Here is a 22,812-nt window from a genome sequence, read left to right on the forward strand (position 1 = left end):
TGCTTGGCTGCACCTGGAGCAATTAACCCCTTCTTATCCCACGCTCCATTTTGTGTGTATTGACCGAGGTGCTCAATGAAGAGGGAGGCAGGCGAGCGCCCCCACCCCCGTGACCAGCAAGTAGAGTAAGATGAACGTTTTTGTTGTTGTTGTTGTTTTGTGAGGTTCGAATGGGGCTGGACATGATACCTTGAAGAAGAAAAAAAACTTCTAGTTAGTTAGTAAGTACTAAAACGTCTGATCTGGTGAAAAAAAAAGAAACAATCATTTCCTTTTTACACGGTCTGTTGCCATCAGTCCTCTCTGTTTCCCCAAATTCCGTTTCCTTCCTTCCCTTCTGTCATGGATCCTCTGAAGGTCTCTGCCAGGCCGAGCATGTCCACAGTTCAAAACATTCAATGGCAATGAGCGGACGATTCAGACGGGGCAGCAACCAGAAAATGATTTGTTACCCATAACAATATTAAAAGCAATTCCTTTCCTGTCACACAAGCAAACACAATCTTCCAGGGATCATATACTCATAGTAAATACCATCGCACAAGCCTGAGAGCCGCTCTGATGTAAAAGAAATAAATTTGACCAAGAGATCAAATTTGGCAATAAAAACACCTTGCTAGACATGGTCGTTTATTTTGAGCTAAAACGCCTTAGTATACATGGTCGTCTTTTTAACTAAAAACGCCTTAGTATACATGGTCATTTTTTTCCAGCTAAAAACGCCTTACTATAGATGGTCGTTATTTTCAGCTCAAAACGCCTCACTATACATGTTAGTATTTTTTTAGCTAAAACGCCTTAGTATAAATGGTGTTTTTTTTAAACTAAAAATGCCTTAGTATACATGGTCGTTATTTTCAGCAAAAAACGCCTTACTATACATGGCCATTTTTTTCTCGCTAAAAACGCCTTACTATATATGGTCGTTTTTTTCAGTTAAAAACGCCTTACTATAGGCGTTTTTCTGAACTAAAAACGCCTTAGTACACATGGTCATTTTTTTCTCGCTAAAAACGCCTTACTATATATGGTAGTTTTTTTCAGCTAAAAACGCCTTACTATAGGCGTTTTTCTGAACTAAAAACGCCTTAGTACACATGGTCATTTTTTTCACCTAAAAACGCCTTACTATACATGGTCGTTATTTTCAGCTCAAAACGCCTTAGTATACATGGTCATTTTTTTTCGGAGTAAAAACGCCTTACTATACATGCTCGGTTTTTTCACCTAAAAACGCCTTACTATCCATGGTCGTTTTTTTCTCGCTAAAAACGTCTTAGTATACATGGTCGTTTTTTTTCAGCTAAAAACGCCTTACTATACATGGTCGTTTTTTTCAGCTAAAAACGCCTTACTATACATGGCCGTTTTTTTCTCGCTAAAAACGCCTTAGTATACATGGTCGTTTTTTTTCGGAGTAAAAACGCCTTAGTGTACATGGTCGTTTTTTTCAGCTAAAAACGCCTTACTATACATGGCCGTTTTTTTCTCGCTAAAAACGCCTTACTATATATGGTTGTTTTTTTCAGCTAAAACCACCTTACTATAGGCGTTTTTCTGAACTAAAAACGCCTTAGTACACATGGTCATTTTTTTTCACCTAAAAACGCCTTACTATACATGGTCGTTTTTTGGGGGCTAAAACGCCTTCCTATACGTGGTTGTTTTGTTTAGCTAAAAACAACTTCCTATACATGGTTGTTGTTTTTTTTGGGCTGAAAACCCCTCTTCTACATGAACGACTGTCACTGGGAACTTGCTGGAGCCTACACCAGCTTTAGGACATTGGAACTGACATTTACACTGTTACTGGATGGGGTTTGAACCCGCGCTGTCTGGACAGAAAGCCAGCTTGTATACCTCAACATCACCAGTGACTGAGACTTGATATGCACAGTAGGCGTATTTGACATGCACTCTGGAGGGTTTTCAGTAAAAAGTTACTGATTGGTGATGTATTTTCTCACATCACTGAGCAGGGGTTGAACCAGGGTTGCCTAGACGGAAAGCTGGCGTGTATACCTCTAATGCACAAGTGACTGGGACTTACTCTGCACAATAGGCGTATTTGACATGCACTCTGGAGGGTTTGCAGGAAAGTATTTTCACACATCATTGATTGGGGTTTGAACCCATGCTAACTATAAATGGTTGTTTTTTCGGCTAAACACGCCTTACTGTACATGGTCGTTTTTTTTCGGCTAAAACCGCCTGAGTATACTGTACATGGTCGTTTTGTTCGGCTAAAAACACCTTCCTATATGTGGTCGTTTTTTTCAGAAAAAAAACGGCTTACTATACATAGTCATTTTTTTTTCGTCTAAAAACGGTTGGGTTTTTTTGGCTAAAAACGACTCATTATACATGGTCGGATTTATCGGCTAAAAACGCCTAACTTTACATGGTCGTTTTTTCGTCTAAAAACGTCATACTTTACATGGTCTGGGTTTTTTGGCTCAAAACGCCTTACTATACATTCATTCATTCATTCATCTTCTGAACCGCTTGATCCTCACTAGGGTCGCGGGGGGTGCTGGAGCCTATCCCAGCTGTCTTCGGGCAGTCGGCGGGGGACACCCTAAATCGGTTGCCAGCCAATCGCAGGGCACACAGAAACGAACAACCATTCGCACTCACACTCACACCTAGGGACAATTTAGAGTGTTCAATCAGCCTGCCACGCATGTTTTTGGAATGTGGGAGGAAACCGGAGCACCCGGAGAAAACCCACGCAGGCCCGGGGAGAACATGCAAACTCCACACAGGGAGGCCGGAGCTGGAATCGAACCCGGTACCTCTGCACTGTGAAGCCGACGTGCTAACCACTGGTCTACTGGGCCGCCCCCTTACTATACATGGTGGTTTTTTTCCAGCAAAAAACGCCTGAAAATACATGGTTGTTTTTTTCCACTAAAACCGCCTTCCTATCCTGTACATGTTTTTTTTTTCAGCTAAAAACGCCTTACATACAGTACATGGTCATTTTTGGGGGCTAAAAGCACCTTTCTATACATGGTTCTTTTTTGGGGCGAAAAACGCCTTCAGGCCTTTTTTGTGGCTAAAATCGAATATCAGTGGTTCTTAACCTTCTCAGAGGTACTGAACCCAACAAGTTCATATGCACACTCACCAAACCCTTCATCAGTGAAAAATAAAAATGTTTTTTTAAAAACAAATTCGAGGCATTAAAAACACGCATTTATTTAAAAAAAAAACAATTCAAGACATAAGTACAGTGTACGTTTTTTAAAATTGTGCACAAAATTGACCCATCCAGTGATGGCCAGGCGGGCGTGTCATAACTTATTGACATGTTGAGTCGAATGTGCCTTACTCTCCATGGCAGAGGCTCTGTCGAACCCCTGAGACCGATTCACCGAACACCATGGGTTCGATCGAGTGGAGTTTCAAAACAAGGAAGGCTACAAATTTGTAGTGCTACAGTTGCCTTTGACTATATTTGATGTACTTTGTCGACCTTTGGTACTTCACAAACATATACGAATTTTAACTACGAAAAGAGGACCCATCAACAAACTTCAACACAACAGCTTGGATGCCTGTTTATTGTCATTACGCAAGTTTATTGAGAAAATGGATGGACTGATGATGAGCGCAACGCAAGCATTTCAAACTATACACAAAATTTGTGAGCTTTAGTTGCCTTGCCTCTGTCCCAGAATTTTCTTTGCTCTGCTTTGTCCCACCTTGAGACCAAGCTAGCTGCATAACGGTTGGAAGAATGCCCTTAGGTATCAGGTGACCCATCGGCCAAGGGGTTTTGCTCTTCGCCGAGCTCGTATTGAGAGGAGTGCTCCAGTGCTCCAGGCTCCAGGCTGGTATCCCGTGTCACAAAAACACCTTTCTGCGCAGAGAATGAGGCCACAGCACAGTGGTTCTGCTTGGGTCCGATCCAGCCTTCACCCTCGTTGGATTTCAGACCTCCCCCCTTCTTCTTCCAGCAGACAGCTTTATTGGTGGGCTTGTTCTCTTCCTGCTGGGATCAGATGGACCAAGAGCACCCAGGGATGCCTCCAAGTCACCGTGCAGAAAATAAATGACCACACCACGTATGCATAACTTGGTGAGTCTTTATTATATTACATCTATTCATTAAACTCTGGTATATTAGGTAGTTATCCCTCCTGCCAATAATTTTGGGTGCTGGTATTTAAAAAAAAAAACATTGGTGGTTCATTGGACGCTGCATTGTGAGAGATTAAGAGTCAGGATCGAAATGCACTGAGAGTGTCTTGAATGCTCTATGCCGTTCTAATGACCATCTGTTCTCAGCTCCAACATGAGTCTCATCTCCAGTCAGTGGACTCTTCTAGCCATCGTCATGGTAACACTCACGGCGATGTCCTGCGTTGAGGCCAAGTCCACACCCAAGCCCAAGTACCAGTACACCAAGAAACCCCTCTCTCAGGTCACAATACACAACCACGCCGGGGCCCCCGTTACACCGAAGCCCAAGATGGGCTACATCCCTGCTGAGCCTAAGCCACTGCTCGCCTACCCCGACCACGCTTTGCCTCAGGACCACACAGTGAACACGGAGCCACCCAGTGTAGGCCCTGACAATTACACCTTGGATTACAATGAGTGCTACTTCAACTTCTGTGAGTGCTGCCCACCTGAGAGAGGGCCCCAAGGGCCAAAGGGAGACAGCGGCCTGACAGGTAATGAGAAGCAAACACTCTTAACCAGTTACTTAGTTTTTATGGGGCGTTCAGTTTCTTCTGTATTTTAAACTTGTCGTATCTAGGACCACCGGGGACAAGAGGCTTTCCCGGTTCAGCTGGCTCCCCTGGACCACCGGGAATGAGTGGTCTTAAGGGGATGAAAGGAGACAAAGGTATTGCATTCCAATTTTGAAAAAAACTTTGCAGCCAGCATGTGCGTCTACATGCTGTAGATAAAAATAAGTGTGTATTCTTTTTCCATATCATCTAACAGCTTACTTTTTGCTAACTAAAACTCATGGGACTTCATAATAACTGCCCCATAGACTAATAACAACTTCAAATGAGTAATTAGGTCAATTGTGCATGTCATGAATGTTACAATCCTAAAATGGTTCAGGTCTTATGTGGAGGAATAGAGTTACTATTGGAAGTTTTGAAACAGATAACATGGCCATGACATCTGGGTGTCCCTCAGGGGTCATTTCTTGGACCCCTTTTGTTCAGCATGTATATGCTACATTCAGGTCAGATGCTTCAGAAATGTAATGTTGACCATCATGACTACAGTTAAATTGAGGTGTTGTGTCAGTGTCTAAAACGAAATGCACCAACATTTTTTTCAATTAAACCGTAAAAAAATGAGGTACCAGTAATTTTTTTAGCCAGTAAAAAGACACTTACTAAACACTTAAGAAAAAAAAAGAAAAAACAAAGACCAGGTCTGAAGCCTTGGTTGGCTGTAGGACTCAAATCTGAAAGGTTTAATGTTTCAAGCAGACTAGCAAAAGTTCATCCAAGCTTTTATTTCCAGTAGACTTGACTAATGCAATGGTCTTCTGAATGGACTCCCTCAAAAGACCCGTTACACAGATGTAGCTCATGCAGAATAATGCAGCTCGGGTTCTGACCCGAACAAAGAGATCTGAGCATATTACTGGAGTTCTTAAATCTGGCACTAACGGAATATATATTAGATCCTTGAACTGTATGTTCTTTTGGAACTTTTAGCAAGCTGTCTTTTATAAATGTGAATGCTTGTAAATGTACATTTAATCATGTAAAGCACATTGAATGACTGTGTGCATGAGATGCACTAAAAAACTGCCCCGGCCTGCCTTGAATCGCTACTCCTTATTATTACTGAAGTGGGCGGAAAAAGGCAATGACCATCTGCTCGTTCTGTACAAACTGCAAAATCACCACCAACTCTAGAAAACGTGCATTGGTAATGTTTGCTCATTTCAATGTTTCTTCTGCTTTTCTATATTTCTGTTTACTAGGGAATAAGGGTGAAAGGGGAAACACTGGCCCAAGTGGATATCCAGGAGCTCCGGGGAAACCCGGGCAGAGAGGTCGGGAATTTTGACAGTCCCAAATGCGTGGTGGCATCATGGATAGGACAGTTTTGAATGAATGTCTTTACTCTGCAGGTGATGTTGGCCTAAAAGGAGTGAAAGGTGAGGCGGGCATGCATGGCGTCAAAGGCGACGGCGGTCAAAAAGGTGAACCTGGACAAAATGGAACTGTTGGTGAGAAAGGAGAACCGGGTAAAGAGGGGCCACCTGGAACCTCTGGAGTGATTCTTGGTCCTAAAGGAGATAAGGGTGATAAGGGCGAGTGCGGCACATTTGGGGACAGGGGGCCAAAAGGTGATCGCGGAGACACTGGCTCTCCAGGAATCCCGGGAGCGATGGGAATCCCGGGGATCAACGGCAAGAACGGGGCCCCGGGTCCCATCGGCGTACGCGGGGATCACGGACCTCCTGGAGCCCAGGGAGAACCTGGAGTGAGAGGGGCACAGGGTCCACAAGGTGTTAGAGGGGTGCAGGGACCAAAAGGAGATCGAGGGTACCATGGGATGAGAGGGGAGCGGGGAATGCGTGGCTTCAAAGGGGCGAAGGGTTCAGGCGTTCCTCAGAAACGCTCGGCCTTCAGCGTCGGCATCTCCCCGAGAAGATCCTTCCCACCATCTGGGTTCCCGATTCGTTTTGACAAAGTGTTCTACAATGAAGAGAACCACTTCAACATCACCAGCAACATCTTCGTGTGCGTCCACGCCGGTGTGTACGTCTTCTCCTTCCACATCACCGTACGGAATCAACCCCTGCGCGCCACTCTGGTGGTGAACGGCTCGCGGCGGGTGAGGACGCGGGACTCGCTGTACGGCCAAGACATTGACCAGGCGTCCACTCTGGTGGTGCTGCGCTTAGCGCAGGGCGATCAAGTGTGGATGGAGACCTTTAGAGACTGGAACGGGGTGTACGCCAGCAGCGAGGACGACAGCATCTTCTCCGGATTCCTCCTTTACTCGGCTTGATGGTGAACGTGCCCTCTGATCTAATCCGGTGGTGGTGGACTGTGTACTTATGTGTACTCTTCAACTGTTCTGTACTTTGTGGGGAGAGTTCATGGACTATTTAGATCATTGTCACTGTTATCTATGTACAAATCTATTTTGTCTTATGCCTATCAATAAACATTCTTTTTTTAAAAATCCAACAATTCAAGCCGGTCATTTATGAGACTGCAAGTTCCCACCAAAGCACAGCTTGAATACTTTGTGGATGGTAGACGTATTGAGATATTCACACCTGCCCTTTTAATGATTGCTTGCACAGTTGTTCACATAGTTGCTGGGGGACCATTATTTACTATTTAGATCAGAATCAGAATCATCTTTATTGGCCAAGTATTTAAAACACACAAGGAATTTGTCTCCGGTAGTATAAGCTACCCTAGTACTGCAATAACAAGCAACTACGATCAACAAAGGCATGACATACAAGTATAGAATAGATCATATTGTGGATATAAAAGTCTGCACATTGCTTTTCATATCCAGGTTTTTGTGACACTTTTTGTTCATCACAGACACTTTTAAGTGGTAGATGGTGTGTGCTGGCTACCATTATGCATGAATTTGAATGCGATTGGTTAATTGTGCACACTTGTCCAACCTAACTGTCTTAATTTTTAGTTCTAGTCTCAAAAGGATTTTCAAAAGTTGTACTGGTTATAGGTCACATTAATCGTGGGAAAAGCATTGAAATAATTTATCACAATAACTCACAAAAAAATCTCACAAAAAAGTGCTATTTGAACAGTGTGCACTTTTTATATCCAATGTACATGCAATTCCCATTTTGACTGACGCCTTACATACATACCGGTACATATGCGCGCGCGCACACACACACACATACACGCACACACACACACACACACACACACACACACACACACACACACACACACACACACACACACACACGCGCACACACACACACACAATACCTATATTACCTATAGGTATACAGTATATACAAGTATATATATACAGTATATACACACACACACACACACACACATTGAAACTGGATAGGGCTTTGTAACTATATAAATGACCAGTAAGACAAATTAAGTGATGCTGTGTAATTATTCGTCTACAGTTCTAATACAGTTCATCCGAAAATTTAAACTGGTGGTAGCATACGTGTCAAATGAGGATGTGTCATCTTTAATCCGAAGAATCAGAAGCATCTTCAGCCAACCTATGGCATGTTACCGGTACTGCTTTCATGTCTTTGTCACTCTTCGAATGCTTCGGTCTCACTCCACTTGCATAGGCCAAGCTGGAGCACCTTGGCCTTGCAGCTGTACAGACCTGGTCTACGTTTGACCAGCGTAAAGTTCTTGGAAGTGGCCATCCCCAACCGCCTGTTATCCCTGTAGAAGTAGTAGTGTATGGGAGGCGCCGGACTGCGGGCGTTGTACTGGAGATGGCAAGTCAGCTTAATCTTATCGGCCAGCAGCAGGTTGTTTTCTGTGACCACCTCTAGCATGGGCTGTGTCAGAACCTCTGAAAGAAAACAAGCATGACAAGAAAAAAATTAAAATAAGACCAGAACATTAGTCCGTAATAAACCTGATACTTTCACTGAAAGACAGAATAATTAGTTGCTTATGTCAACAACAACAAAACAAAGACATGGGAAGAGGACCTTGAAAAAAACAATTGCATATTAAATCACAATCGCAATAATGAGGGAGAGTGGGGGGTCCTTCTGCCCTGTTGTCTTTGTACTTTTCAAAATGTGTGGGTAAATGTGGGCTTTGCTCGTACATATCTTGGGTTGGATGCTGTTAAGTGAAATTCTCCACTCAACTCAAATGTATTCACCCTTTCAGCGACAGCGGTTATTACAGTGGACAGCTTATCATGTTATCAGGTTACAGCAGGGGTGTCAAACATCCGGCCCCCAAGGAGGTTCAATCTGGCCCGCAGGATAATTTAAAAGTGAAAAAATGCATTAAAGACACAGAATGAATATTTTTAATAAAATGCAATTCACGGATTGTCCGCTAGGGGCAGACCGTTTTGATCAGAGTAGAAGACAACATTGTTTTGATCAGAGATGCAAACAGCAGTCTCAATCTTGCACTGAGACAGAACCAACACAGCAGACGGTATCAATGCACCGATGCTTCTTTATACCAAAACAAAGGAAATACATGATATTTTGGTTATGTATAGCAGAGTATGGTATAATGTTAATGGTCCTGCCCACTTGAAATCGACCGAGTCCGAATGTGGCCCACAATGTAAAATGAGTATGACACCCCTGGGTTACAGGGTGGACGAAAGGCTTAACAGAGCACCTTAATACAACCACCTCTGTATACAAAGTGCTGCACACAACAACACACGATAAAACAACAACAGACCAGTAAAAAGCACAAAAACAGTCAAATTAAAATCAGACCCAGACAAAAGTATCCCCTGAACTCACCTTTGACATTGACTTGAACATCATTCGAAATCACTGAATGAGTTTGTCTGTCGTCATCCCAAGATGCCCTGCAGGAGTACAGTCCTTGATCTTCCATTCTCAGGTGGTCCAAGCTCAACTTTGGGTTGAAGCCGCTTTGCCTCTGGACTTCCACGCCATCTTTGTACAAAATCACCTCGTGAAATCGGGGACGGCCGCGCACGCGGCAGCTCATGTTCAACGTCTCTCCGACGAGTCCTGGCAGCTGCGGGAGCTGCAGGATTGCCCAACCTCCTGAGAAGCAGAGAAAGATGGAGCCAACTGACATTATAAAAAATAAATTAATTAATAAACGTATTTCATTCTAAGCAGCTTTGGAGCACTTTTTAGAGAGACTTGTTTCATCTGTCTGACAAGAGTTAGCTTACTACAGCCAAAAGATTGTAAAACTAGGCCTGCAGACTATTCTTACCGTCCATATTTATTTCCACGGCAGGGCTTTTTTGCGTATAGATGTTTCCCACAGCCGTGTCTCTGACTCCTTGGCATTGAAACTCTCCACTGTCGCTAAGAAAGCCTTTCAGAGTCAACATTTCCGCATGGTGCTCCAACCGCTCGGTTCCTTTGAACCACAAATAATTCCAGGAAGACTTGCGGCCATCGGGAATACTGCATCTGAGTTGGACGTGTTCCCCAGAGAAAACCCGGGAATGACCTGACACCAGCTCTGCTCGTGCGCCATAAGAGGTCTCTACACACGGGGCGGGGGACACAAAAACATGAAAAATATGCACTGAACATCGCTAAGTTCAAAGAAAAAATATTATGTTTCATACCCAAAGGGACTATGAGTTGTGGCAGCGTGGAAAGAACTGAAACAGAAAATACATTTGAGTCATATGAATGGATAAATGGTACAACATATAATTATACACACACACATATATATATATATATATATATATATATATATATATATATATATATACACACACACACACACACACACACACACGTTATCTTAGATTTGGTACACACTTACCAAGAAAATATATCGTTGCTGTCATTGTGACCGTGTGTCGTTTTCTTGAAGGCAACTGGCCTTTATACCAAAAAGAAATAAGGGAAGTGAAAATATTTTTTTTAATTTTAGCCCAGATCATAGGAATTCCTCTTTTCTTTCTTTTTCTTGTTTCATTTCACTTTCAATCTACAAGGACTGTAAACAATGGAACCTTAGCGGGATTCCCTTTTCTTTATAGGGCACCAGAATGCATTTGGAAAATTGTACTGTCGTACATCACTAGACTTTAGTGTCTTAGAAAAATCTGTCTTATCATATTTAAAGAACATGTTATGAGCATGATCATCATTCTAAAAGTTAAAATGCAGTAGCAGTCTGAAACTTTTTTTTTAGTATCAAAGGTTCCCAGTGTATTGATTGCCGGTACATTTGACTGGCGGGAACTAAATCACATGGTTGAATTTAATTGAACCTTTTCAGGGCAAGAATAACTTTACACTTCTCAATCTGGGCTAGTGGCTAGTGGGAAGCGTGACTTTTTTAAGCCCAGCCAATTAATGACAACATTCAAAACGGTAACATTTACACTGAACTTTTTCACTGACGTGGATGTTTACATCCGTTCGCTGGAGTGTAACAATTTAGTGCCCATTAATGTTTATAATAAAGTAAATGTTCCAACAGATGTGAAATTTGTGAGAGAAATTACAACTTTCGCCTGGTGAATTACGAAGCGTTGGTCATGGAGTTTTTCATAGTTGTAAGTAAATCTGTAATCTGTTATTGATATTATATTATATATTTGTTCTTCCTTGTTTTCTAAGTTGATGTGTCACAAAAAAAAAAAAAAAAAAAAACCATTGGTGGCTAAGTCACTCACCCGCTTGACATTTTCACAAAAAGCTTGTTTTGTTTGCTTTTGGTCAGAAACCGTTCTTTTGGGTGAACCTAACTCATGTTCAACAGTTGATTACGAGAGAACCTCAAAAGCTAGAAACATTTTTCTAGAAGGTGAAAGAAGAGCCTTTGTGGTACATGTGCTATTTACATTTTGAAATAAAACACGCTCCTGTTTTTAGAAATCAAAATTCCAAACTCACAATATTTCTATTCTATTATTTCTCAACATCTACCAATGATTAATTTCAGATTTCCCAATATGATACATAAGTGGAGCAATAGTTTTGAAAGCATACTCTGCGCTTGCACAACTGCGGCTATTTATGTAAAAGTACAGCATATGCAGAGTCGACAGGGCGGTCTTCTCTCAGGTTTTATTAGTCATCAGCAGTTACCACACACACAGTGATGCAAATAAAACACATTTTCCCCCAATAAGTTATGTTTAAATAAGGACAGTATTGACTTCTCACCTATATAATACGACAAAAAAAAAAAAATATGGATGTTTTGAACCTCTCCGTTAACTCACCGGCCACAAAACTTTCACAGAAATATAATACCCCACTGAAAAATATGATTCAGAATAAGAACTAATATGAGCGTTCATCTAAAGTGAGGATTCTTTTTATGAAGGTTATTTTTGGATTCTGGTGTTGTGGCCAGTGAGTGTTACAACCCTCGAAAAAAAAAACAGCTTCTACGGTGCAGTAACTTGCTCCAACTAGTTACGTTTAAAAGCCTGCCCTTACCCCCCACATCCCCCCCAAAAAAATCATATATGGCTACAAAATAGTCATAAGAATATGATTAGAATCTAACTATGAATCTAAATGGATGGTGCCGCAACAAGGCACACCTGAAAATACAGTGTCTGCACTATCCTTCATTATATCATATTATAATCATTAAAGTGCTTCAAATTGCTAAAACGTATACCAAGAAGGGTTCCACTAGGTTGCCATTTGTAACACCAACCACTTCCTCGAAAAATAAAACCACCTCAGTCCAAACGCGTTCGTGGAGGATTTCCGAGGATTGCTTGACCCAAATGTAAAAACATCAACATGCGACACACATGCCCGCATATGCACACATGTGCAAATGATTATCTTGCTCTCTCAATTTGTCTTTTAACAACTAGCACAACGGAACCTCCAAAGTTGAGCGGCATGGCATCCATTGTTGATTTGGCCCGAAAAATGGGGAACGCCTTGGAGCGGTCGAACACACAAACTCAGAGCCGACATTTCAATCCAGAACCTAAACAGTAGTGGTACCAAGACTTTTGATGTCTGGTATGACACGTGATGTGATGTTTTGGTTTCATATTAGCAATGGCCTCCAGTAGCAAGGTGGATGATTGAGTAGAAACGTTGTTACAAGTTTGTAGTTGGTGGGAATCAATATTTTGTTTAAAAAAAAAAAAGGAAAAATTAAAAAAATGGGACTTTAGATCTTCTGTGACTGGTGTCGAGTCCATCAATTTGACAAGTAGCACCGAGGGTAGACTTAGCTTCATATGCTAGCTGCCAATAAGCTACCGTACTTTTGTATTCTGCGTCTGGGAAATTTTGGTTTCAGTCAATTCAGTTGACTCTGAAACAAGTACAAGAATGCGGTCGAACCTTTAAGAGGTTTCATTGCACTAATACCTACAGTGACGCCGTACTTCGGATGTCTATTGCCTTAAGAGCGCGCCAGGCTGATGCAAACAGACATTTTAGCCAAAAATCCAGTCTAACATGACTCCACAGTCGAGATATGCTAAGAATTTCTGTGATATTTCAGGCTGGACCAAAAAATGCAGCATTAACAACCTGTTACAAGTGGATTTCATTTGACCTTTGTCTAAACTTGTAAATGCATATGTCCAACTGTGAAATACTTAATTCCGATAGCTATAAAGTGATAGTTTTTGAATTTTTATTGTTAGTTTTTATTTCATTTAGACTTTTTTCTTATTACTTTTATTTTGTTTTTAGCATTTTTATTTTTTTGAAAATGCTTCATTTTAGTTTACTTTATAAGTTTTAGCATTAGATTTAGTTTTCTTTTGAAGTAAACTACAATTTCCAAACAACTGTTCAACCTTGTTCTTCTATATGAACCTACAATGTACAATTAAATTATACCATGAAAGCTCACCATTTTAAAAAAAAATCATTCAAGACTAAAATGAAGAAATCGTTTTGCTGATTGCCGTTAAATAAATGTAATTTCAATTAGCTTTTCTTTTTTCAGTTAGCCTCATTTTTATTTTATTACATTAACAACATTTTTTCAATGCTAGTTTGTCAGTTTTCGTGAACTGTAATTAGCCAGTTCAATACTTTTTGGCACAAATTGTTCTCTTAACAAGGAGCGAAACAGAGCTCGACTTACATTTAAGACTCTCGGTAGCTCTTCCAGTCTCTCGGACCCAACCAACACTGACACCCTAAGCTGATTGGACAGGTCTGTCTGAGAATATCTTGTGTGAAGCCTTGCAATAGTAAGGTGCTGTTGATCAATTATTAGCCGTCATCTTGGTCTCACAAATTTGAACAGCATGATAAAGATGATGATGTTAAAATTCAAATCAAACAAAGTCCATTCATGAAACAAACCTCTCACGTGTATTTTGCAGTTCATCACCACATTAAAAGTTGGACATGTGCATTCAAAAGTTCAGACCAAAGCCAAATTAAATTGGGCTGTAAAAGTAATTATTTAATTTTAGGTTCATCCTGAAATGTCACCCAGAAGTCTAAAATTCCCAACTTTGAGAATAGTGTCCATCCTTACCTGCATTCTTAGTAATGTAGCGGCCAGACTTGCCCTGTGATTGATTGGCAGACAGTCAAGGGCGTGGTTCGAGTCATATTCACACCTCCAATGTCGGACATGACACACTTTGTCTCGGTCACAGAGTGAATCATAACAGGTGTGACCCAATCATAATGGGTTATTCTTAATGCGCACCGGAAGGAGCTTCGGGCCTTCTAATTTGGATGGATACAAGAGCATCGAAGTTCTACTAGCATCAACCGGCAAACACTTGCGGCGTCAGCGGCGGCGGCAGTTGCTCGTTCTCAACGTTGTCAGAGTCAATAGCCGAGGAGACCGCTGCCGCGCCCGTCGCCGCGCTGCCGGAGGAGGTAACGACGGGAGGATTACGCGCCTCGAACGTCTCCAGGATGCTCTGCACATTCTGCTCCACTTCGTCCGTCCAGTCGATGAGGTCGCTCTCCATCTGCCGCGCTCGCTCCATGACGAGCTCCTGCCGCTCGCCAAGGCCCGACAGTAGGTCCAGACGCTCGTGCACCTGGCTGAGCGCGGCGCCGTCCACCGGTGGCCAGTTGGGGGACACCTGGACCCCCGACATGTAACGGTCAAACTCCTCAGAGGTCATGTTGAGCGACTTGCCGTCCAGTTTCTCAATGAAGGCCAAGGCGCAACACTGAAGAGAGGAACAGGGTCACGTTCATGAAAGCAGCATTCACGATTTGTCCTGAACCACGGGGCGCCACGTTTGATTCATTCATTCATTCACTGATTAGTTTCGTGGCAAAGCCATTAAGTCATTTCAGCCTCTAAAAATGTGACTATAAAGAATTAACAGTTTGTGCATTATGATGAATTCAGCTTGCGACTCCTACTAGTGTGTGCGCCTTGGCCACTAGGGGGCAGTATCATACACACCCAGCATCTGAACCGTTTATCCTCACCGAGATTTTAATGACGGCTGTCTCACCAGCCCGGTAAAATGCAGTAATTAGTATATATTTTTGCAAAGGCTAAAGAAGACAAGCCTTTTATTTTTAAATTCATAAGAATGTTTGATAATGAAGTGGCCGTTTATATTATTTGCCTGAAAAGTAGTCAACTTACTCTGGGGCAATTTGCTTTGAAATTAGACCAACTTGAAGGTCAGCATGATGGATTGTATTCACATTTAAGGGCTCCGTTCTCATACATTTTGTAGTCATTTCTTGTGTGCGTGTGAATTAATGAATGGCTTTTCGAACCAGATTTGTGAAGTAGTAGCCATCCTCTCCGGTCATGAGCCTGCTGGGGTTGCAGAAGCGAGTAATGTATTGGATGTTGGACTGAAGGCGCGGCGGGTTGGCCTTGAGCACGATGTAGATGAGCGTGGGCAGGAAGTCGTCCGCCGACGCCGCCTCCTTCTTGCTAATGCGGATGGCGTTGAAGATGTGCTTGCTGCAGCGCGTGATGCACGCCAGCTTGTCCTTGGGCACCCGCTTGGAATCGAGTTCGATCACATCTGGGGGGGAGAGACAGTGTGCGTGGTCATCGGTTTACTGATGGCATTCCGTTCCTGAAGATTTCCTACCGAAGTTAGAAAGCACCCTGGTCTATCACCAATCCAGCCTCACTCGAAAGTAAAGTCAGAATTACAGCAAATGTTGGCATGAAAAAAAGGGCCTGAATTATCATACGTATGCTGATAAGTGAGCATTCTTGTGTTATGTAATTATGTATTCTTATGCTGCATTGCAGAGTAGGTTGCCGCGTGCCGACTGTAACCTCGAATAGTCACTGAAATGCGACTACCCTCTGCAGTATTTCTAAAATGCCGATGAGACTCACCTGTGATGGCTTTCACCACACTGTCGGAAGCCTCGGGGATCTCCTCATCGACGGGAACGCCCAGCATCTCAGTGGTGACCCAGTGCAAGGCTCTGTGAATAAGAAGTCAGTAGGGCAGTGTTACACAACAACGAGGAAGTTGTTCCAAGTGATCGCGTGCGTGCATGATGCGACTCTCGCAATTTTGTACACATTATGAACGGAAATAATCACAGTTTGAATGACGGCTACGTCTTCCGTGTACAAACCTGATCCTCTTCTGAACAGCCAGGTCTTTCTTTTCATCATCTGACGTTTCAGGACAGAAAACCTCCTTGTACAGACGCGTGGTCATGTACCTCTCCACTTCGTCCATGATGCCCTCTACATACTCGGAGGAGCCTAAGAGCAAAACCATCAACGTGAGAACAGCACATGTAAAAAGATACAACGCAAGCATTTCTGTACCTTTAAATTGAGTGTGAAGGCGCTCTGACAGACTCTGGTAGAAGTCCTGGGCGCATTCTGACATGTCCTCAACACCCATGTCCTAATAGAAGGGAGACAATATTGCAAATGACTCAATCAAATTAGGATAAGCTTGACAAAAAACATCTTTACCACATCTGGCACTATTGTACTGGAGCTCACCCGCTTGTAAGCCATGCTCTCAGTGAAAGCGCGACACTGTCTGAAGATTTGCCGGCCATATTTCAGAGGCTTGAGGAAATCAATAAACTCCCTTGTTGCTAGGTCTGTGTCCGCCGAGGACGGACGGTTCGCTGTGGAGCAGGTGCTCGGGCTGGACTGAGAATCCAAAGGAGCGGTGGCATCTTGGGCAGACACACACACACACACACATAAACAAAAAAAACAAAACACTTTTCATGTTTTTATTTAATCTTTGAGATTCTTGTGGGAAATAGCTAATGGTTGGCCTTTCATCGTTAATTTCCTAGAGGTAACGCATTTAGCAATCTCTGCAAGCAGTCAATTATTTCGCACCTTCTTAGAAGTCCCCTCTGCATTCATTACCAATGGCGGAAAGTTTCAGTCATTATCGAAACATGGTGAACCGAGAAACCGGTGATCGGCCCACACCTGGAGCACAGTTCAATTTTTTGCATCCTTAATTAACAATTAAGGTGGAAAGTTTTGTACAAGGTGTCTTTGTAGCTCAGACTTTGCGAATGGGAATGTGTGACCCCCCACAAGAAATGAGGGTTCACTTTATTGTGTCACACATTTGACTTTCGTGGCAGTCAGCTTCATCAGTTGAAAGGCCTACCTTTCTTTGGCGGCGTTTTACTGGAGGGAGTGAAAAACTTGGTGACAGTGTTGACTTTGCTCGACTTTTCCTTGGTCTTGCGTTCCTCAAATTTGTTGAAAGGTGTGACAGCGGCCTGGGACTGGGCCTTCTGCTGTCTGCTTGCATAGGCTTCCTCTTCTTCTCTTTGCAGCCTGTGGTGGATAAGAGACATGACTGAAGGACCAGGGGGTTGTTGATGAGCGATCAGCCGAAGTACTAAAGAAATAAAACAGTGTCAAGCAGTGGTTCTCAGATAGTGGCCAAATTCTGCGCTGTACACATACATAGTGTCTTTTCATCAATCATGAAAATAACAGCAAAGAGACTTTTGGCCTTTACCACCACCTATCTATAACCATCCAACTACTGAAAGTAGTATTAATTGAATGTTGTTGGCCTGTAGATGTCTCTCTTCGATGTAGGGCTGTCACTGTCAACTACTTTTGAGAACTGATAATGCTATTGATTATTCCATCGGTTTAAGCACATAAATATTGACAGTATTTTGCATTTTTTTGTTTCAAATCCATTTTGTGTTTCATGATCACACAAAACCAAATAAGCAACAACTAAGAAACATCAAGTGCAGCCTGGTGGTCCAGTGGTTAGCGCATCGACCTCACCATGCAGAGGCCCCAGGTTCAATCCCAGCTGATGAAGCACGCTCAGATAAAAGGAGAAATGTCTTCTAGGACTACCAGAACATTCATTCATTCATTCATCTTCCTAACCGCTTGATCCTCACTAGGGTCGCGGGGGGTGCTGGAGCCTATCCCAGCTGTCTCCGGGCAGTAGGCGGGGGACACCCTGAATCGGTTGCCAGCCAATCGCAGGGCACACAGAGACGAACAACCATTCACACTCACACTCACACCTAGGGACAATTTAGAGTGTTCAATCAGCCTGCCATGCATATTTTTGGAATGTGGGAGGAAACCAGAACAGTCCGGGTACAATCAATCAACGCACTGAGAATGAAATGAGCTGAATACGTGAGAATATTCACAAGCGTTCCCTGCAAGAAGTCCCTGAACTAAAACGGTCTCAGAACTCCAGCTGCATGAGTTTGCAAACAAACCTCTCAGCTAGAGCGCAGTCGTCCTGGATCTGTTTTTGCTTGTCTCGCTGGTTTTCCTCTCGCCAGCACTTGGAACACAGGCCCTGCCAAGCTGTGTTGCCATAAAAACCACATCCTTTGGTACAAAGCAGATCGGACTGGTCCAGATGGATCCGACGACGTTCAGACCGCTGGGCCATCATTCTTCAAAGTAGGCTGCCAAGGCAACACGAGGAGAACACAATGAACATTCAAATATATGAACTGCGTAACTGTAATGAGCGTTACCCTCATTTCTAAATGTAATTTTCGCACCATCTAGCTAACGGTCTATCGCCCATCCTTTGTCGCGTAAGGTTTTGAACTGACAACACTTCAGATTATACAGCCGGCTACGTACTCAGTCATTCATTGCTGTTGTGGAGAAGTTTACATCCAAACCGTAAAATGTTTGCTTCGCGCCGAGTACGATCATGTATTTTGGCTAGAATGTGTTGGCAGGCTAGCTACTGAAGCTATTTACAAAGCCACCCATGAACAACGACTATCGGTGTCACAAAAAAAGATGACGTGTGGTTGCTGATGACGCACAGTATCATTCGCAGGACGGGAAAAGCTGGCACGCAACGTCGATTCTGTAATGGAGAGTGTTTACATGAGCATAATGGAAAGTTGCGTCGCACAGACAGAATCCGCCATTTTGTCGTTCGGCCGGCGTAGTTCTTCTTCGTTCCTCGGATAGCACCTCAAGATGACGTACCATTGCGTATCGCCACCTAGTAGATTGACGGCGCAACAGTTTTTTGAACGTGTCATGAATCGGTTTTATATTAAAACTATTTTCAGGGATCGAAAAAAACTGATTAACCCTATATTTTTGCTGAATATAGACGTGGGAGTCCTACACCAGTTTCTCCACGATGAGCCGGCCTCGTCTTTTTTTTTTTACTGAGTCAAACTTTATTTATCCAGTTAAGGCAATGGTTATCTTTTGAAATGTCATTGTGGCTGCCGACAGCAGAGTAGAACAAGGCAAAAATAAAAGCAAATTCAAATTAAAACAACACAACAAACTGTAGAATTTGATGTGCACAGACTGATACATAAACCATTTACACGAAACAAAATAATATGAATACAATCTAATAATCAATCATAAATCCATCCATTATCCGATCTGCATATTCTCACGAGGGTTGCGGGTGTGCTGGAGTTTATCCCAGATGTCTTCGGGCAGGAAGTCGGGGTACATCTGAACTGGTTCCCAGCCAATCCCATATACAAATAGGTACCTGGCACTCACCAGTGAACCCCTCTTCCAGGCCTAAACAACATTAATCAAAATGCTGTGTTTAGACTACTGGGCCTGCATAGAACATATTATTGTCAAGACAGTTTTTGGGTTGATTTTTCTTTTAAAATGCCCCCAATAGGAAAAATATTTCCCAGCCTTGGGGATACTTGCAGACTAGAGTTGACCCACATCTCTGTTTACTGTAAATCACATCATCACAGTGGCATGTTATGTGATATTAAACGGAGTGGTTGTTTTTTTCCCCCATGTACAATCGCTGAAAAAGATGAATCATTACCCCGCCTATCTTCAGTGAGCCACATCCCTTCCGGATGCCGGACTGCCAACAACTTCAACTTGACATTTATCATGTCCTGTCATGATGTCGCTTTTGTCACTCTGTGTCTCTCTTGTGAGCTCTGTAAAGGAACTAAAAGAAACATCATTTCACAATTTGCTCCATATTGTGTCAGTCTGGAAAGTGAAATACCTGTAACAGAACAACGTGTGATTTAGTATGTTGCTGAAATAGAGCAGATGTGACTGTAGGATGAGGTAGAACCACTTTGTTAGATTTTTCTGCTCTTTGGTTTTTTTGGTCTGACTTCCTTGTCTCCACCGGAGACCAATAAAAAACACACACACACACACGTGCACACATGCACACAAACACAATTCAGAGTTCATTGGGCAGGATCTGAAATGGAGGAGGAGACTTCAACTTGAACAGGCAGATCCGTTAGGGCTCAAACAGTACAGTAGGTGCAAAGAAGGCTTTGCTTACTTGTCCACACCAAAAGAAAGGATTTTTCTCAAAGAGCGATGGCAGGTAAGACATCTGTGGGACCTTTTGACATAAGAAAAGTTGAACGAGAGTGGAATGCATGCTTCAGGAGTAATGTGCACTTGAGGACAGGAAATAACAAAGACGACCTGGACGGCAAACCGTGCTCTTCATTCTTCCGTTGTTATGAGCCACGCGGGAAAAACATGCCCACAATGCATTGTGATGTACTGTATTGTGAGTGTAGTTTTCCCGCAAGGCTCATAATGAAAATGAAAAAATCAAGTCTCTTGATCATTTTTTTGAATGCTTTCTGAAATGGTGCACAGTGACAGTCTGTCTGTATATCATGCCTCACAAGATTAATGATTCGCCACCAAGATATATTGCATCAGAATCCTCGACAGTCGGTGACTCCCTAAACTTTACCAGGCCTTCATTGCACTCTCACTTGCTGTTGGTTGTAGGTCTTCACTTCTGTCTTTCAGGAAAAAACTCATGCTCTTTCAAGTTGTGATCAAGTGGTAGTAGACTTGACATTGAAGAATAATCTGTTTATTTGCTTTCTAAAAGTTGCTTTCAGAGGGTGTTTTGTGTCATTATCAATGTATACTTTCAGTTTACTTGTATTAGCGGAATGTGAGAAGAGTATGCCCCATGTACACCTCACGATTAATCTTTTTTACTGCAGTCAAACCATTAGTCTCTGTTCTCTGTACTTTCCTTTTCATTTGTCATGTTTTTTTTTTACATTTATTTCTGACTTCCACATCTCAATCAACTGCCCGCATTCTGGTAATAAGGTACTGCATACTGTCGCAGTACCTTTTTCAATTCAATTCAATTCAATTGTATTTATAGAGCACTTTTTTTTTATTTTTTTTTCTCTTTCTTCTTTCTACATACATTCTTGCTGCTGGAGGCTGTAAATTTCCCCGGTGTGGGACGAATAAAGGATATCTTATCTTATCTTATCTTTCGAACAGCCATCGCTGCATACAAAGTGCTGTACATGGAGCAATTTAACCTTGTTAAATACCTTCAAAAAAATGAAAAAGACGGCTTTCATTCATGCAGCGGCTGCAGTGAAAAGATGGTTATATTTACATCTAAGTCACCTGTTTCAAAGTCAAGGCCCGGGGGCCAGATCTGGCCCCACACATCATTTTATGTGGCCAGCGGGAGCAAATCATGTGTGTCAACTATCCTGATTCTTTCTGAAATCTGCACCGAAATGTCAAAGTGTTATGGGTAATAAATAATGAGATAATCCACCGGCCCTCCGAAAGAAGCGGTAACCCTGAAGTGGCCCGCGACAAAAAAAGGAGTTTGACACCCCTGACCTATGCCATCTTATCCGAGCCCGAAGTTGCATCCACAGAGCCCAATTAATGCCTTCATGGCACTCATTAGTAAAGCAAGCCACTAGTGAGAATACAGAACATTTCAAACTCTCAGAATATATTATATGCGTCATTATTAAGTAAATAAGATTTGAGTTGGGACCTTTTGACATAAGAAAAGTTGAACGAGAGTGGAATGCATGCTTCAGGAGTAATGTGCACTTGAGGACAGGAAATAACAAAGACGACCTGGACGGCAAAACCGTGCTCAACCAAACAGAACCAAACATGTTCTATCATGTTTTCCCTGTTGGCGAGGGTGTGGGTACTCCAGCTTTCAGGGTGTACGTCCCTTTCACCCGCAACCCTAAAGAAGAGAAGTGCAGTTGTAAATGGATGGATGGATGTCCATGTGTTTCTTGACTTAACGATAGCTACATTTTTTCTTTTTTTTTCTTCTTCCAGCACAACTAAAAACGAAAACATCAGGTTTTGCTGACAATGTATCCGAAGAAGTCCTCAATCAACTTCTGTACCATCTTCTCGAGGATGACATCTTAAATGATGGCGAGGTACAGCACATAATTCAGGCGAACATGACCAGAGCAAACAAGGCACGTGAGCTCATCTGTACAGTGAGGAAGAAAGGCGACGAATCCAGCTGGAAGATGATCAATTGGATTAAAATCAGAGACCCTAAACTTGCAGAGCGTCTGAGTCTGAACTTGATTGAACCGATGGACATGAGATAAGGAGTGAGTTTTTTCATTATTTTGAATCGTGCATGATACTCAGAAATACTCGAGGTTTACACCATACTTGCTGAATGTTTCTTTTCTGATTTCAGAAAAAATCCTGGCATCAATTGTAATCTCCAAGTCACTCGATTGTTCTACTTATTCTATATCTGGGGCTAAACAATCCCAGCAATGTCCACAATACAGTTTCATGAACACCTTGCGAATAATAACCATTGGAAATCTGTGTGGCTGTCATTTATTGTTATTTCAGAGTGATACTGAAAATACACTGTTAGCGCTCAACCATCCCACAACTGTCAGGTGCTAGGCTA

The 22,812-nt window shown here is 42.5% G+C and overlaps 3 protein-coding genes and 1 long non-coding RNA gene across 5 annotated transcripts; 2 read left to right on the plus strand and 2 right to left on the minus strand.

Moving 5' to 3' along the window:
- The first annotated feature begins 2,916 nt into the window (after nucleotides 1–2,916).
- On the plus strand, nucleotides 2,917–7,190 carry otol1b (otolin 1b). Its single transcript, XM_052079231.1, has 5 exons — nucleotides 2,917–4,084; nucleotides 4,294–4,682; nucleotides 4,769–4,858; nucleotides 5,969–6,040; nucleotides 6,119–7,190. The coding sequence occupies exons 2-5, from the start codon at nucleotides 4,301–4,303 to the stop codon at nucleotides 7,003–7,005; spliced, it is 1,431 nt and encodes a 476-aa protein (XP_051935191.1). The 5' UTR covers nucleotides 2,917–4,084; nucleotides 4,294–4,300; the 3' UTR covers nucleotides 7,006–7,190.
- An 825-nt stretch (nucleotides 7,191–8,015) lies between these two features.
- Nucleotides 8,016–11,573, minus strand: LOC127609393 (uncharacterized). Its single transcript, XM_052079282.1, has 5 exons — nucleotides 10,500–11,573; nucleotides 10,294–10,329; nucleotides 9,930–10,208; nucleotides 9,479–9,751; nucleotides 8,016–8,547 (listed from the first exon to the last, which is right to left on the minus strand). The coding sequence occupies exons 1-5, from the start codon at nucleotides 10,618–10,620 to the stop codon at nucleotides 8,276–8,278; spliced, it is 981 nt and encodes a 326-aa protein (XP_051935242.1). The 5' UTR covers nucleotides 10,621–11,573; the 3' UTR covers nucleotides 8,016–8,275.
- A 151-nt stretch (nucleotides 11,574–11,724) lies between these two features.
- Nucleotides 11,725–18,522, minus strand: rabgef1l (RAB guanine nucleotide exchange factor (GEF) 1, like). 2 transcript variants are annotated; one of them, XM_052079217.1, is made up of 8 exons: nucleotides 18,341–18,522; nucleotides 17,242–17,414; nucleotides 16,605–16,786; nucleotides 16,422–16,503; nucleotides 16,223–16,355; nucleotides 15,975–16,066; nucleotides 15,392–15,648; nucleotides 11,725–14,823 (listed from the first exon to the last, which is right to left on the minus strand). In XM_052079217.1, the coding sequence occupies exons 1-8, from the start codon at nucleotides 18,520–18,522 to the stop codon at nucleotides 14,407–14,409; spliced, it is 1,518 nt and encodes a 505-aa protein (XP_051935177.1). In that variant the 3' UTR covers nucleotides 11,725–14,406. The 2 variants fall into 2 exon arrangements, with proteins under 2 accessions (XP_051935177.1, XP_051935176.1); XM_052079216.1 differs by having other exon boundaries at nucleotides 16,223–16,503.
- On the plus strand, nucleotides 18,396–22,340 carry LOC127609427 (uncharacterized). Its single transcript, XR_007964560.1, has 2 exons — nucleotides 18,396–18,530; nucleotides 22,206–22,340. It is a non-coding gene; the product is annotated as an uncharacterized LOC127609427 (long non-coding RNA).
- The last annotated feature ends 472 nt before the right edge of the window (nucleotides 22,341–22,812 follow it).

Source organism: Hippocampus zosterae, chromosome 10, assembly GCF_025434085.1.
Source record: "Hippocampus zosterae strain Florida chromosome 10, ASM2543408v3, whole genome shotgun sequence".
Lineage (NCBI taxonomy): Eukaryota > Metazoa > Chordata > Actinopteri > Syngnathiformes > Syngnathidae > Hippocampus > Hippocampus zosterae.

Bases quoted from the DNA above. Each gene is read 5' to 3' on its own strand.
- LOC127609393 (XM_052079282.1), bottom strand. From the start codon at position 10,620: ATGATCTGGGCTAAAATTAAAAAAAATATTTTCACTTCCCTTATTTCT. The intron at 10,209-10,293 runs GTATGAAACATA...CCCCGTGTGTAG, and splicing joins ACAACTCATAGTCCCTTTGG to AGACCTCTTATGGCGCACGA. The intron at 8,548-9,478 runs GTGAGTTCAGGG...GTTTTCTTTCAG, and splicing joins TGTTCAAGTCAATGTCAAAG to AGGTTCTGACACAGCCCATG.
- otol1b (XM_052079231.1), top strand. From the start codon at position 4,301: ATGAGTCTCATCTCCAGTCAGTGGACTCTTCTAGCCATCGTCATGGTA. The intron at 4,683-4,768 runs GTAATGAGAAGC...TGTCGTATCTAG, and splicing joins GGGAGACAGCGGCCTGACAG to GACCACCGGGGACAAGAGGC. The intron at 4,859-5,968 runs GTATTGCATTCC...TCTGTTTACTAG, and splicing joins GGGGATGAAAGGAGACAAAG to GGAATAAGGGTGAAAGGGGA.
- rabgef1l (XM_052079216.1), bottom strand. From the start codon at position 18,522: ATGATGGCCCAGCGGTCTGAACGTCGTCGGATCCATCTGGACCAGTCC. The intron at 16,504-16,604 runs GTGAGCTCCAGT...CCCTTCTATTAG, and splicing joins AGAGCATGGCTTACAAGCGG to GACATGGGTGTTGAGGACAT. The intron at 15,649-15,974 runs GTGAGTCTCATC...TCTCCCCCCCAG, and splicing joins TGTGGTGAAAGCCATCACAG to ATGTGATCGAACTCGATTCC.